Below are 16,653 nucleotides of genomic sequence, written 5' to 3' on the forward strand. Positions count from 1 at the left end.
TGATACCTATAAGAAAAAAAAAATGTGCATTAAAAATAATGATCACACATGTGTGATATTACGGAGAAAACAATAAACGGATTAAAAATACTTTATTTATTAATATAATTATTTTATTAAATATTAAAATAATTATTTTATACCACCGTTTATATACAATAACTCATTAACAATCCTCTTCTGGTCACCATCTTCCTCCTTTTCCTTGGATGGAATTTTGCATCGTCTCCATAGTTTATCCTGCCAAAAAAACATTTGAAAGAATATAGGAAAAATGGGGAAAAATAAAACTTTGAAAGTAGAACTCTCTTTTCACGATTTTTGTTTCAAGTGGTTTCCACCAGTCAGACTAATCCACTAACTCTAATCTCTACTAAGAGGAACCTAAGCTTCACGTACAGTCTGACTATACTAATAGCGAGCTTGAGACAATGAAGTTTTGGATCCAACTTACAAATAGGTTGGCGAGCCATTTCTTACGTGTCCTTTCAATCCCTATGTTAAGGTCTTACATACGTCTAGCAACGCCAAAAATGCGCTAAAGAAACAAATTTTTTAGTAGGGATAACAATAGAAATTAATACAAATAAATAGTGCACATTGTTTATTGGTATTTAAACTTTATACAAAATTTTATATTATTTTATTTTTACAAAAATTACTATATAAAAAATCACGTGATCCACAATATTAAGAAAAAAAAGTTGCTCCACGATCTGTATTATATCTCCAATAAATTTTAATCGATCTACAGAATTTAAAAAAATTCTTATAAAATAAAGTTATAGTTATAGTTTGTCGAGCTGGAATTTTGAATTTCGTAAAATTTAGCAATTTATGGCAGTCAAAAAAAAGTATGCGCTTTACGTCATAAATTTTACACTTTAATTATTTGTATAAAATTTTTAAATCAAAGTATCCAAAATCCGGCTCGCGCGACATAACTATAGAGAAAACGATTTCGAATATTTAAAAAAAAATCGCATTAAAAAATATTAAATACTGTATGAGTTATCATGCCGACCGTGGTGGAAAAAGTAGTTTCGAGAAAAACGCGTTTAAAGTTTTAAGTGTCTCCAATAAAAGACAGCTATCTGTGTGCACTAAACTCTCGTCGGGCAGTCACATTTTCTACCATAACTTTCGATCTATGGGGAATTTTTGTAATCGACTTTCACAGAAATAAGCCTAAAACGATAGAGAACTACAGTCTGTTAAAAAAATATCGATATTTGGAATATTCTGGACGTATGTAAGGCCTTAAGTGCATATCTATGCATGCCAAATTGCGAATAAAAAACAACAAATTTCTCGTTCGTTCCACTTCAAAAATTAAATACACTCACTTGAGTGCATGCTAATTCATGTGAGCACTTTCGTTACAGAGGAAAAAAGATAGGAAGAAGAAGAAAGAAAGAGAAATAAGTAGGGAAAGTGTGATGAGGGAAAATTTTAGGTAAAAAGATGATTTCTCCCAATTATAGAAAGTAAGAGAAAATTATCTTTCTTCGCAAAAAAAACGCGAAGAGAGTGTATGTACTATTACCGATGATTCAAAAGAATCTGAAGAAGAAACCTGAAACAGAAAAGATTTTTCTTGTTCTGTAAATAATGTTCTACAGAGATGAAATAAATACATCGAGTGGAAGATCTTTTCTTAGATCTTGACTATAATTTGGCCGGAATTAAAGAAGTATTAGAAATGTATAATAGTTATTTAAAAACCGATACTTACACTCTTGTATTAAAATTAATCCTTCTTCCCTGAGAAACAAAATAAAATGATAATTACATTTCAACACTTTTGGATTACTTTCTAGTACCTGAAAAAATATAAAAGATATTAAAATATATTATATAGTAACTACTTTCTGTGTGTAAATGTAATATAAAATGAAAATAGAAACGAGTTGGTGATTTAAAATTAGAAAATGATATGATATGAGAATGAGAATTCGGGATGGAAATACATTGTACTACATCATAATTTAAAAGTATTCTGTTTCTTAAATAAAATATCATTTAAAATAAAATTCTTCAAATACTTGATTTATCTTTAATACACATTATTTTAATTAGTTAATCCAACGGTGATCATCTGTGTAACAAAAAGAAAACTATATATTAATTATTTCTATTCGTAATAACTACTAAAAATTATTGACGAGCAAAATAAGAAAACAATAAAATATAAAATGACTAAAAGAGCCATTCTCATAAGATTCGAGGATGCTGTTGAATCTTAGAAAATATCTCAGAAGCCCTATAGTTGCCCTCTTGAGCTACAGTTAAGTGGAGGATTCTTCGGCATATAACATCTTCTTTTCTTCGTGCCCTAATATATTCCGACATTCCCAACAAGTATAAAAAGAGTCTCTGAGTTAAAACATCAACCGTTTAAAAAAAGTATCATCAGAATTTGGCATATTACAACGGTCAATGACATAGAATTAGAATCGTCCCTAATTTTAAATTATAAAAGAAACAAATCTAACACAATCCTAACAAAACTGAAAAAAAATCTTTGATTAGTAGACATCCTGAACTTTTTCTATAGAAAATGATTATTACCTTTTGATCGAGAGACATTACTTCGCCGAAAAAAAAATTATTAAGTATATAAAGTATTGATTCTATTCTAATACCATGCCGTTGTAATATGCCAGATTATAATCCTACAATTTAGAAATGATTTAAAGATATTTTCACGCAATTACTCTTATATATTATATAACTACTTATAATGTTAATATAAATAAAATATATTTCATATTACAATATACAGGGTGTCCCACATAACTCTAGTCACGATTTTTCAAGTACTTGCGATAACTTGTGTTTTGTTTAAGTAACAATAAATTATACACATAAGTAAGTTTTTTGTTTTTAAAAGCACTTGTTTCCTTTGTTTGCCGGCGACAAGCAAAATAATTTTCATTTTCTTGCTTTCAAGGTCATCCAAAGGCCATAGTATATTTTATCGTTGAATTCATATTAATATGGGCTATAATACTGTAAAGTTAAAAATACTAAGTGCCATTTAAAAAAATAAAGGTAGCCTTAAAAAATATTTAAAAAAATAATTTTTTCGAACTTTTTTTTATTGCAGTATATAGCCAATCAAAAATAGATCAACTTTTGTTTAAAGTATTTTTTTGTCAGATTATCGCAAGTACTTGAAAAATCGTGATTAGAGTTATGTGGAACACCCTGTATATATCTACGAAATAATTTCATTTATTTTCTTTAATACATTTTTTTCCAATATTTCCGTTTTACGATGTCATCCTATTTATCAATTATTACAAAATTAATTTACAATTCCCGCTAGCTAACCTAACTCGTGGACCATCAATGAACTTGGAGTTCATTGACCGTGCACATATGCACGAGCACATTTAGTCGAATTTTCGAGTAGATAATTATTCTAATCGATGACCTAATAACACCTCACACTTTTAGTATCGAATAATAAAATCGAATCGAAATAAATAATACTATAAATTCTATGCATTTTCTTGTAATATTTTTATTTAATTTACTCTTTATATTGAATTATATCAAATATTTCAAAGACTAAAATTTAGTCTTGTGCCTATAATTGTAAAAGTGGTTTAAATCAAAAGTACAAAAAAAAATGAGTTTATTAGTTATTTCACACCACATTATTTTAAACTAAATTAATTAAATGTAATTTTCACGATATTGTCAAAAATGAATCATTAGTGTTTGTTATTTCAATATTATATAGAATTCATTTAGTGTTCAAATGTAATCCTTTAAATATCTCGAAACAAGAGATATATGACTTATGTTAGACCACTTTCATAACTATGGGCACAAATCACGATTGTGCGAAGTGTTACTTATAAAACTTAAAACTAAGTATCAAATTCATCAGAGATTTTGCAAATTTGATTCGACTCGAACTAAAATCGAAATAGAAATGAATTTTTTAAATTGTTGCAAATCCTTTTGAATCATGATACATAATCAATTTAACAGAATTTTCTCAAAATAAATTGACGAAGTAAGCATGATATAATACAAAAATACAATTTCTGACAAATCTGTATAAACTTGAAGGTGAAACTTCCACATTTTTGAGTAAAAACATACCACGTGCCTTTCCAGAGTCCTACCTACTTAAAATTAAAGTTATCACATTTGCTCAAAAAAGTATACTACCTGTCTGCCTATTATCTATATTTAAAAAGAACAAACATACACACCAACGCATTCACTCCACGGTTCTCACACATACCACTAAAGTGCAAAAGCCTAAACTAGAGAACATGTCCCGGAGCACCTCAGACACCCTAGTTCAACCGCGTATTCTAAACTTACATGTTAATGGGAGAGTACGTACCAGTTGTTGTAATCGGCTGCCAAGACTAATGATTATTGCATAAATGACTAAAACAAAAATACAAGTATACACTAGTATATATGCATATACTATTACTATACATTACTAGTACGCATATATATATATATACGAGTATATCAAAGTTTCCACACATAAATATGGTAACTCTACTATGCAAAACGATATTAAACATTACAAAATTCGTATCGTACGCGTGACACTACCAGTTATTTTTATTCAATAAATTTGAAAAATGCGCGTTATTATTTATCGCGAAACGATGTACAATGCACGCTATCTAATATACACACACAGGTGCAAAGTACATCGTGCAACCATTAGCACAATGACAGTCGTCAATAGGGGAAAAAAAATAAAAATAAACCCACACAAACCGTTTCTCACCCACACGAGTAACACCTGGGTACATACATAAATGAGAACACAGAAAATATAGGTAGGGAGAACGGGAGATTAGTAAATTAAAAGCTGAAAATCCTAATCTAAAAATTAATTAACATATAAGTTTTGTTTAAATCTTCAAATATAACGGATTAAGAGATAACGAAGTTTAGATGTTTAGTTTTTCGAATATTACAAGAATGTATGTCTGTTCAAATGAAAAAAAGAAGCTGAACTTTAGAGATTAAGTTGGTGAAGAAGTCCTAATAAAGGGACGAAACGTCCAATTAATCAAAACTAAGTTCTAGTTCTTTTTAATGTCCAATTTCCCTACGATACTTATTTATTAATAATTTTATTTTTGGACGAGAGAAATAACTAATTGAATATAATCAAATTCTTTCATAGATCTAACAAAATGAGCTAAGACTCTACAAGTCACTTGGTTTTAACTTTTAGTTTTTAAAGAATATTGTAAAACAAAAAAAAAATCAAATTTAAATAAAAAACCTCGAACTACTCCTTTCATTGATCTGACTATTCTAATTGTCTTCTTGTTCCATTTATTTATAATATCGAAGTATCGATATATTAAAATTAATCGCGATTAGATAAACTAAGTACGAAGCAATGCACATTATTAGTTGCTTCTTTGGACGAAATCGAATAAATTAATGCTCGATTTCAGCACTACTGAAGCGAGCAAAACACGAAGTGTACAAGAAAGTGCATTAATTAATTGCAATTATTAATTAAATGAATTTAACCGATAAGACAAGAATACCCATCCTGAACCAATAATATATACAATTTTAATGAGTTATTCCAAAGAAGGGATTACTCATGTGCTCGTCAATAATTTATTAGAATAATTACTACCGGTAGCTCGTGCCGATTAGGACCTTTCATCCTCGACATGATTGAGCACCTAAGGGACTTTAAATTTTTTAACTCACAACTTGCTAACTGTTATATCACGTATATGTGGCATTTTAAAATTAAAATAACTTATGTACGAATTATAAACAGTCAGCATTAGAATTTCTGCGATGGCTCCAAAACACTTTTACTTCATGGCAAATAATTTAACTGCATCATGCTCCTTGATTTTCTCTTGAAGAAAACTCATTGGAAAATTCAATCCTTGATGATGCACTCGCGTGAATCTAATAACGCGTTATTAAACGAAAATAAGAAACTATAAGTGAGTTTTTTATCGCGACCGAAATTTTCTTATACAGCGAACAACACTGACTCTAATTCGCGTTTGTTTTTAACTTAGAATTCGCCCGATTAATAAAATTCTACCATTATTATACTTAAATTAATTTAATTTTTTTTTAATATAATTTAAATAATAATAAAATATAAAATTAACATTTTACTTTAATCCCGGAACGCGGTAAATTTTAAATCTTCTTTGATCTTTACTTATATACTGACTCTATTACGCGAACAGTCCTTACGACTGTTTTAAAATAAAAATGCAACTTTAATCGAACAAATTCAAACACAATTACCACTTTGTTTGCAGTTAATTGAATATGTAAATAGAAAATATATTTCGCGAAACGCGATGGAATTGAAATTAATGTATAAACGTGCTTCTAATTCACGATCTTAATATTATTTTAAATTATAAAACAATTCCGTACATTACGATTACGAAAATAAGAAACTAAGAGTTTCTTATCGCTACCACAAAACTGACTCTACTTCGCGATTAAATTCTACTTTAATTATTCGTACAAACACTGACTCTAATTTTACAACTGCATTGCACGCAATTCAAATATCAAACACTAACACAAACGCTTACCCTTCTGAAAAGAGAAAAAATAACAAAACGATTAGAATCATTGTTAACATTTAAAAATTATATAAGTAATTATTAAAGAAATTTTTAATAGAAAATTTAATTTACCTTTTATCTTCAGTGATGAATGCTTGATTGGTGTCCTACCCTTAGGATGACGATGAGTAGTAAACGGTAACGAAAATAAAAAAAAATATAAAAAAAAGTTTGTTATCGCAACCGGGACATGCTAAGTCAAAAACAGCTGAAAGAATTTACATGATTTCTGTCACTAAAATATAAATCGAGTATTATGATGTGAAATATAATAGGAAGGAAATATTTAAAGGAGAACAATGAAATAAATTATAATATGATATTAATTAGGAAATGACAGATACTAATTATCATTATAATATTTATGGTAAGCTGTCTTTGGCTCAATTTTACTTGCAATATGGAATGTATATTATATAAAATATGATAAACATTAAATGGAAAGTAAAATATCATTTCTCAGATCTAACCACGAGAAGGGATGTGCATCTTAAAGAATGCCACAAAAATTAAACGAAAGAAAATTATCTAACCAAGAACGTTTTTTAAGAAACCTAACTCATAGGCCCCACCCTAAGAATTTCACCTATTCGCCAATAAAACGATTACATGTTGAAGTCTAACAGAGAACTGATTAAAAAATAATATAAGTTATTAGAAAATGTTATGTTCATATATTAGGCTAGTAACGAAATCAAGTTTAAAAAAGTCATCTAAAAACATAAAATAAAAACATATTAAAATTATTTTCTATTTAAAGTATGTTAATAAGTATGTAATGTTTATACCAGTACATATGTGTTTAAACAATCTAAAATATAAAAAGAATACATTAGAATATTAAAATAATTGTTAAATAATCGATAGAAGTGTCTATTATTGTCTAAAACCTCAGAATATATTTTCGGAGCACCGTCCTCTTTGAAATTCCCCTTCAGACTGGGTCTTTGTCCTTTATGTAAATTCTTTTATTAAATATTATTTATATGACTTTCCAAGAACGTTGCGCATGTGTATAAAAGGAATAATTTATCTAATCAATAAAATTAAAGATTACAATGCTCAGATTTTAGCATTTTTACATTTTAATGTAATTGTTTAAACTAATTAATTTTTGTTTAAACGTTCCTGTGCAGTGATGACTTCGGGTTATAAAATTTTCATCTTAAAAAATTTCACATCGAAATATTATTTAATATTTAAAGTATGTTAATAAGTATATGTAATGCTTATACTAGTACATATTTGTTGAAACAATGTATAATATAAAGACAGTGTATTAAAGTATTAAAATAATTGGTAATTAATCGATGGAAATGTATATTGTAATCGAAAAATATGGATATTCCTTCTTATGTACTTTCATTTTCGAAATCTCCTGACGCAACCCTGACACGTTGTTATATAAAAAAGTTTTTTTTTATTGAATGTTATTTCAATGGCTTTCCGAAAGTTGCGCATGTGTGTAACGAGAATTTTATTTGTAATAAAGAGAAATTAAGATTAAAACGCTCTGATTTTAGCAATTTTATCATTTTTATGTAATAATTTAACTGCTCCTGCGCAGTGATGACTTCCAAGTAAAATTTTTCTGTAATATAAGAAGATTGCATTAGTACATTAAAATAATTGTTAATTAATCAATAGAAGTGTCTATTGTTGCTTAAAAATTAGGAGTATACGATCTATGTACCGTCCTCTTCGTAATTCACCGTTGAACTGGCACTTTGTCCTCTATGAAAGTTCTTTTATTGATTGTTGTTTATATGAGTTTCAAAAGAACACATTCCATTTACTACGAACATTATTTTCGTTATACATACGTAGCCGCAGGCTACGTATAATACGTCAAATAATAGTATTGCCTGAGCCAGGAAATGTGTACGCAATAGCATTTAAACATATGGAATACAATAAAAGTATTTTAAATATATATATATATATACAGTACCTTTATTACTGAATATTCTAATATTACACTTGTATTGTGTGTGTGGGGTAAAACCAATAATTTATATNATAAAAGAACAATAGTTTTTTTCTACATATTACAGAGCTAAAAAGTTCAAGAGAGAAAGAAAGATAGAAAGATAGAAAACGTGTCGTTTCTTCAATTACAAAAAAGCTGTTAGATTTAGGTAAAATTTTATTAGCACATAGCAACAAACAAACATAAAAGAACACTCTTATTTTGTCATTATTTTTATTTATCGAAGAAAAAATAAAATGAACGTACTGAATTTTTCCGGCAAATAGTTATACTCTTATTTTAATTTTCTTTTTTTTTTTATAAGTCTAAACAATTTCAAAAAAAAATAGTAATTAATTTAAAAATATAATTTAGAGATACTTCGAACAATATAATTTCTCAAATAAATTCGTAGCTTGTAGTAATTCAATGAGAACACTTTGCTGAGAACCTTGCTCGTGCTTTTACATTTTCATTTTTTTTCTTTCTTTTTCTTTTTCTTTTTTTTTGTTTTAATGGAAACATAAGCGAGGATACACAAAGAATAATCGCCAACATAAAACCGGCTTTTGTGTCAGAGATAAGAGAGAAAATACTTTTATACCATCAGAATTGAACGTAATGCGATTCTTACTTCCGATGGAATTCGATGTTCCGAGCATCGATAAAAAGAGAATTTCCTGTGTTTTCTTTCACAATGGATAACTCCTCGATCTTCGTACAGTTTCATTGTCGTGCATCCCTTTTACCTCCCCCTAGTCTTTCGACAAAGAAGAAAATTCTATTTTCAAAAGCTTTCATCAAAAAAATATGACTCGATCGTAAATAATATTAAAAATATTAATCAATCTATTTCTATTTTTCAAAATGATTTTATTTATTTCCTAGAGATAAGAACAATATTCTTTATCCTCATATACGCGCGCGCGCGCGTCGAGAAAATAATAAAGTATACAAATTTCGAACATTTACGTGGCAAATCATAAGAACGTGAAATGAAATTATTTATATATATATATAAAAAAGAACTGATAAGAACTTTGATATTATTTTTCCAGGAAGCAGGAAGCTCATACTATAAGGTATTACGGTATTTCCCAATCGATAAGAAAAATTTTTCTCCTATGCATATAAGAGGAGTCCCCTTTTTTCATATCTCAGGCAAGTTTTTCTTACGCGTAACCGCAACGAAACGATCGTACAAACTTTCTCAAAGCATTCAATAACTTTTGACTCTATTGAATACATTAAAAAAATTATTTCTCGATGAACGAACGAATATATAAAAAAGTTAATTTAAAAAAAAAAATATAATAATAATAATAATAGTAATAATAATAATAATAATAATAATAATAGGAAGAAGAAGAAGAAGAAGAAGAAGAAGAAGAAGAAGAAGAAGAAGAAGAAGAAGAAGAAGAAGAAGATAAATAAAAGAAAAAGTAAGCATTGTCGAAAACGAAATGATGTTTTTCCTACCAATGAAAGGAAGATGAAGTCGAGAAGGATTTACCGATGCGAAAATTGTGAGGAGTTTCGAAGGAGTCGTTTGGTGGACGTACCCTGTCAGAAATGTTTTCATGCAAAAACGAAGCTCAAGAAGAAGAAGAAGAAGAACGACAACAACAAGAAAAAGAAAAAGAAAAAGAAAAAGAAGAAGAGGAGGAGTAGAAGTTGGAGAAGTAAGGGATGGGTGATAAGGTCGTTCCTTCCAGCTACGGTTACACGATCATCCAGAAACATCATGCAACCGGCTGGTCAGAGTTCGAGGGTGGATTCAATCTAGTAGGATTACGCTGGCCTTCCCCCTTCTCCTCCTCCTTCTCTTCCTCCTCTTCCTCGTCCTCATCTTCATCCTCCTCATCCTCCTCATCCTGTTCGTTTATATATTCCACAGCATCTACATCTACCTTCTCCAAAGGACGACGAACCGATCGAAACTTCCTACAGCTTTCACTCCCTTGGCTTGGATCGTCCTAATATACGAAATATTTTCCAACTCTAGAGACTTTGGTTAACATTAAACGTACCTGGATTTATCTTATTATTATATAATTACTTATTTTTACATTTGTCAGTTTATACGAAATATTAAAAGATCCGATAAGTATATTATATGAAATTGTTGTCGTTTATTTAATTAGAAAAAAAATAATAAGCTGCATTAACTTATTGGACAATTTAATATTATAAATATTATTATTATATATTTAAAAAAAATTATGTTTAGTTTACTTATTTAAATTGGTATCGATTTTAATTATTATCCGACGTTAAATCCTTTGCATTTCAAAACATTTTGTTAATTCGTTGCTAGATAGTCAACCAGTAATTGAATACTACGACTGTAACTTAAAAGCGTTGATAACTTTTCAATATATATATATATAGTTATTGTACATACAAGATGAAATAAAAAAGAATTAATCTTTGATATACATGCAAAGAAATTTTACTATGTAATTGTACTTTTATTATTTTTTCTTAAAAATTATCGACTAATACTGTTCGACGTAGTTTTGCTCGAACCTGTTGCATCGTTAACATAATGCCTGAGTAGCGATTGTAACTTGATACGAGAATATAACCACGGCCGGTGCTAATTGGATTTTACGTACATTAACCGTTCGTTTAACGACTCCCGACGATAAGCTAATTCCGTTGGTGGTAAGCGTACTTAAACATTAGTGTCGAGTGTACAGAGATACGTTTACTTCATCATCATCATCTTCTATTTTCTTCTATTCTCTTCTATTGGAAATAAATGTAATTGTTAAAAACATACATTGTATAGGTATATACATTTATCAAATTTGCGTTTATGAGACAATCAATTCTTAACGAGTCTCGGTTGTACTCATTATTATGCAAATACACACCCACACACATACACACAGACCGACAGACATTTATGATAATAAAATAATTATTATAATATCGTTTTTAAAAAACGAAGAAACCTTTTTTAAGAACATCATCATTAGTGAGTACAATTATAACGAGTATATATTAAATAAATTCGCAATAAACATTTTCGTTATCAAACGACTCATATACGGGTTGTCGAATTTATATAGAAAGATACTCTTATCGAATAATGCTGTATATAACGAAAGGGTTAAAAAGAAACAATATTATAATAAGAAACTTAAATATTTGTTTTTTTTTTTTTATTTTACAGCGAGTAATCAAGCAAACTCGATTCTTCATTTGGAAATTCAAGAAAAAGAAATTGAAAGAGATATATAATAAAAAGATGGATAGAGAAATCGTGAATTCCCGTTTAATTAAAATAAATGACTAATAAATTTGATACAATGCGAACACGCGTACACGAGATAAAAAGAAGAACATTAATTTATTTTCAAAAAATAAAACACATTGTGTTTTTTCCTCGGTGCAGTAAATAATAAATATAAACAAACTTATATGTATTTCAATCTGCTTTCCTTTCTCTTTGTTTACGTAAGATTCCAATAGGATCACCAATCGAGACGTATATTTGCTTTTTCGATTTGACTTTGACTCGTGTACATTTTATACGTGCAAGGTTACACACACGTTGCCCGTGGTACTACACTTATGTCTCTGCTAGAGAGATAAATATATTTTTTATTCTTTTCATTTCTACAATATTTTAAAATAACGTACCTAAGTACTATCTTTTTGAAAATTCTTCAAATATGCGCATAAAAATGTAATACAGAGTAAACATTTTTCCGATCATTTGTCATATACCTTTTCTCCCTCACCATTTTCTATTATTTACTTTTCCCTATACATATTGCATGAAGAGAGGAACATTGAAACCCTTGAACGACGAGGTGTAGGATAAGTTCAATTCGTACACACATGCCTAGAAATGTAATAAAAATTCAATCGATGCATAACGAATGCATTGAAAGAGAGAAAAAAGAGTGTGAGGGAGAGAGAGAGAGAGAGAGAGAGAGAGAGAGAGAAATAACATCTCTCTTCCATCTTGTCTCGATCAAACGAGAAGAAAAAGAAGAAGAAGAAAAAGGTAGAAAATGTAGATTATAAATGAGAATGAAGGTTGAGAAGGAGAATCTAGCCACGAATACCAACAAGTTATATACATATACGCGTTCGCACGCATATTAAGTTCATACGAATGGGGTGACGTTCGTTCTCCGAAGGCAAATTAATTAAATTCGTAACGATTTTAATTAAATCGACGAAACGGGCATTGGTGACGACTACGAAGACGGTGACGACGACAACGTAGACGACAAGGAGGAGGAGGAGGAGGAGAAGGAGAAAGGGGTGAAGGGGGGAGCAGGGGTAGGAGAAGGATATGTTCGACTCACAGTCGTTCGCACAATCGATACTTTTAACGATCAAGAGAGTATACGTGTGTATATATACATATATATAGATATAAGAGAGAAACATCATACAAACATATAGAACAATGACTCGACATAGCATACGCGATATTCCAATTAACGTAGACGGGACCGTGACGTCGTTATCATACCGTGCATGCACGGGAATTATTACAGATATTTCAAAAACGCCTACGACAGGCCTGCGGCGCGACTTCTGCATACCGATGCCAGAATACTACGCTTGGAGAAGGAACTACTACCTAGGAGGGTTTCTGACAACGACATGAACCAAGGGAAACGAGAAAGAGAAAGATGGGATGAGATGAGATGCGAGTGTTTATGTGTATGTGTATGTGTGTGTGGGTGTTTGTGAGTGAGAGAGAGAGAAAGAGAATGTTAGTAATTGCAAGGAGTTCTGCTAGGCAAGGTTTTAATAAGCGTCATTTTTTCCCACCCCATTTTTCTCCTTTTTCTTCTTATTTCTTCCTTTTTTTTTTCAATTTTTTTACGAGACACATATTTTGTAGCAACCAGAAGAGGAAAATAGGAGAAAGGGTATATAAGAGTGGGAGAGACGGTTAATTATACCGCCAATTTTTATTCCTACGAGAACAACTCGCGACAGTGACATACAAAAGGGGGAAAGATATAATTTAATTGGATACGATATTCTCTGTTACGACCTTTCATCTTGTTGGATCTTCACAGATATATATATTCTTTCTTGCTTCCCTTCTTTTTCTTTTTCTTTTTCTTTTTTTATTTATCTATAACTCTGTCTTGTGATTCCTCCAAGATAAATATATCTATTCTCATTTCCTTTTCATTTATCGCGAAAAGTTTAACTGATATTATTTTCTCTTTTAATAGAAATAAAACAAAATTACATTCCCATGATGGTCGTATGTTTTCATTTTAACTTTATCTATCTATCTCTCGTATCTTTATATTTATCTATGATTGAAATCATATTACAATCGAACTTAAAAAACACACTTTTAATAATGACGATAAAATGAATTCTAACACAATAAATGCAGGAATGGTAAGAGAAAAATGTTACCAATCGTTTATACATTTGTTGCATATTCCACGCGTTTGAAATACTATTAGGTTAAAACACTCGAAATATTATTAACGTGTGTGTGTGTGTGTGTGGGTATGTGCATACATTTTCAGAACCTATGTAAAATGAAATTTGACTGTTAAAATGCATATAAATACCTACACCCTAGTTGCCACTACGAATTTGTCAATACCGATGCAATATGTAATGTACGCAAGCGTACATATATAACTTTGTCTCTCTCTCTCTCTCTCTCTCTCTCTCTATCTATCTATCTATTTCTCTCCCGTTATAAATCGAGAACGCTTAAACGCATGAATCCGCTATTGGAAACCCTCTAGCAAATTCTATTGCTAAAGTCTATGCGTTTTATTCATAAATAGTATTACACGAATGACATTTTCCCCTTGCCTTTTTGTTTTTGTCATAGCCTTTATTTCTTCCTTACCCCCTTTTTTATAATTACGTTCACACCAACAATCCTTTATAATCCCTGTATCTTTATTTCTCGTATTTCACTATTTCCGAACAAAATCAAATAAAAACGATCATACTACATGATAATAATAATAATAATAATAATAGTAATAATAAAAAAAAAGAGAAAATACGTCCAATAGCGAGATAAAGTATCGAATCTATTTAATCTGCGTGCTTTTCCAATATACTTTAACAAAAAAATCCCCATACCCGTGAGTTAGATTTGAAAATACTAAATTAAATAAATAATCCTATCTTGTGTATGGATTCGCAAAAGATTTAACAACAACAACAAAATAACCACCCATCCTCCCCCTTAAAAAAAAGAAACCGTATTACTTACCAATACTATTTTGTTCTCCGTTCTATTAAAATAAAGATCAATATTTTTGTGTTACAGAGAAAAATAGGAGAGCGATAGAAGAAGATAATCGTTGGAAGTAAAGAAAAAGAAGAAAAGAAAATATGTCGAGAAGGGGAGGTTGGAAAAATAACCGGCTCTTTTTTCTCATTGAAGATATCGAAGCAAACGATAGAATAGAAAGAAGAAGGTGCCACCAACATAACCACCGTCACCACATACACAACCGCCACTACCACCACCAGCACACCACCATCATCAAATCGTTTTCGTCTTCTTCTTCTTCTTCTTCTACTTCTTCTTCTTCTACTTCTTCTTCTTGTTCGATAACACGACTTGGTCTACCTCCCATTTCCTCGTTCTCCTCCTCGAGCTCATTGAGAATGTGTATCGGAGCGTAAGAAGACGTAGTAGCAGCAGTGGCAATAAAATGTCGTCCGCATTATCGTGAAAATGTGCGAAAGGGGGATGGGGTGGACTACAGCAGAAAGCTTTAGAGGGGGTTGGTCCACCCCCGCCGGTGCTGCGACTGTTGGATGTAGAAACTCCGCGATGAGTTTCGGGGGCAGTGTACCTTCTCTTCACCCAGCTGGTTCGATACGATCCTTACGTTCCCAGCATTCCATGCAGGTAACAAGATTACTATGTATTTCTTTCTACTTCGTTCACCCTTATCCATCTACTCACATTCGTACTTTTCTCTTTGACTTCGAGAAACGTTTTACTAAATTGCGATGAAATGTTCTCCGATTCGAAAGAAAGAGAAAGAGAAAGAGAGAAAGAAAGAAGAGAGACAAGGATATATGTGTATATATATATATATATTTCTTTCTTTTTCTTTTTTTTTCTTCTTTTTTTTTTTAACTATACATTCACCTAACCACAGCATGCAATTTTCAACGTAATAGTTCGACGATTCTTCTTCTCTCCGAGCACTTTAACGTCGATCAAAAAGTTACTTTCAACCATCTTTTTTCTTTCCCTCCTTTTATTTTCAACTATTCATTTGAGTTTTACGAGGAAAAGTTAACATCAACGATAAAGTTGAAGGGGACGAGGGGGGAAGGGGATGAAAGAGGGAGATCATTTGGAAGGCAGAAAATTTGCTCTTTTTTTTAGATGATTCTTTTTTATTTTCTTTTTCGTTGAATTTTTAAATAAAAAGGATCGTCTGATAAGTCGATAAAATTTCTGTTAAATTTAGAAAGAAAAATATATAAATTCTTCTAGGGGAATTTCACAGATTTTCTAATTCATCAAATAACTGACAGTAGAAATAAGATGTATGCCAAATTTAAATCAAAATCGATCGAAATAATTTTCGAGAAATCATTCCAACAATATTGTAATTATCGATATGTGACATGTATATCTATCATTTTAAATTTACCAAAAAAAGACAAACACATACGCGAAAAAATATTCTTTATATAGTCAAAATATAAATCATATACAATTCTTTTTATTTGAAAATAAAAATTTGAAAAAAAAAATAATAGGAAATTTTTAACCCTCTAAATGATCATCCTTCCCCACCTTAAAGAATTTATATTAGAAAATTAGATTTTATTTAAGTAAAGGATATTTGCGTATTCCCAAGTTGATTCGAAAATAGCCGATATAAAGGGAATTATCTCGGTGAATATTGTTCGATAGAGTCTCTATCTCTGTCTCTCTCTCTCTCTATCTCTCTCTCTCTCTCTATCTCTCTCTCTCTCTCTATCTCTCTTTGCAAGAGGATACAATAGCCAATAGAGATATCCGTTCTCTATAGGAGGTCTGATTGCGAAGCTATAGAAGCAACG

General features: G+C 30.3%; 1 protein-coding gene across 2 annotated transcripts in view; it reads left to right on the plus strand.

Annotated features, from left to right (window-relative positions):
- LOC106784628 (monocarboxylate transporter 10-like) overlaps window positions 1-16,653 on the plus strand; it is a 117,755-nt gene that overhangs the window by 61,641 nt on the left and 39,461 nt on the right. For both annotated transcript variants that reach the window (XM_014744379.1, XM_014744380.1), the window contains exon 2: window positions 14,888-15,478. In XM_014744379.1, coding sequence (XP_014599865.1) covers window positions 15,302-15,478 — 177 coding nt within the window. In that variant the 5' untranslated portion in view covers window positions 14,888-15,301. The remainder of the gene's footprint in view (window positions 1-14,887; window positions 15,479-16,653) is intronic.

This window comes from Polistes canadensis, unplaced genomic scaffold (assembly GCF_001313835.1).
Source record: "Polistes canadensis isolate GaletaPanama2010 unplaced genomic scaffold, ASM131383v1 scaffold_38, whole genome shotgun sequence".
Taxonomy (NCBI): Eukaryota; Metazoa; Arthropoda; class Insecta; order Hymenoptera; family Vespidae; genus Polistes; species Polistes canadensis.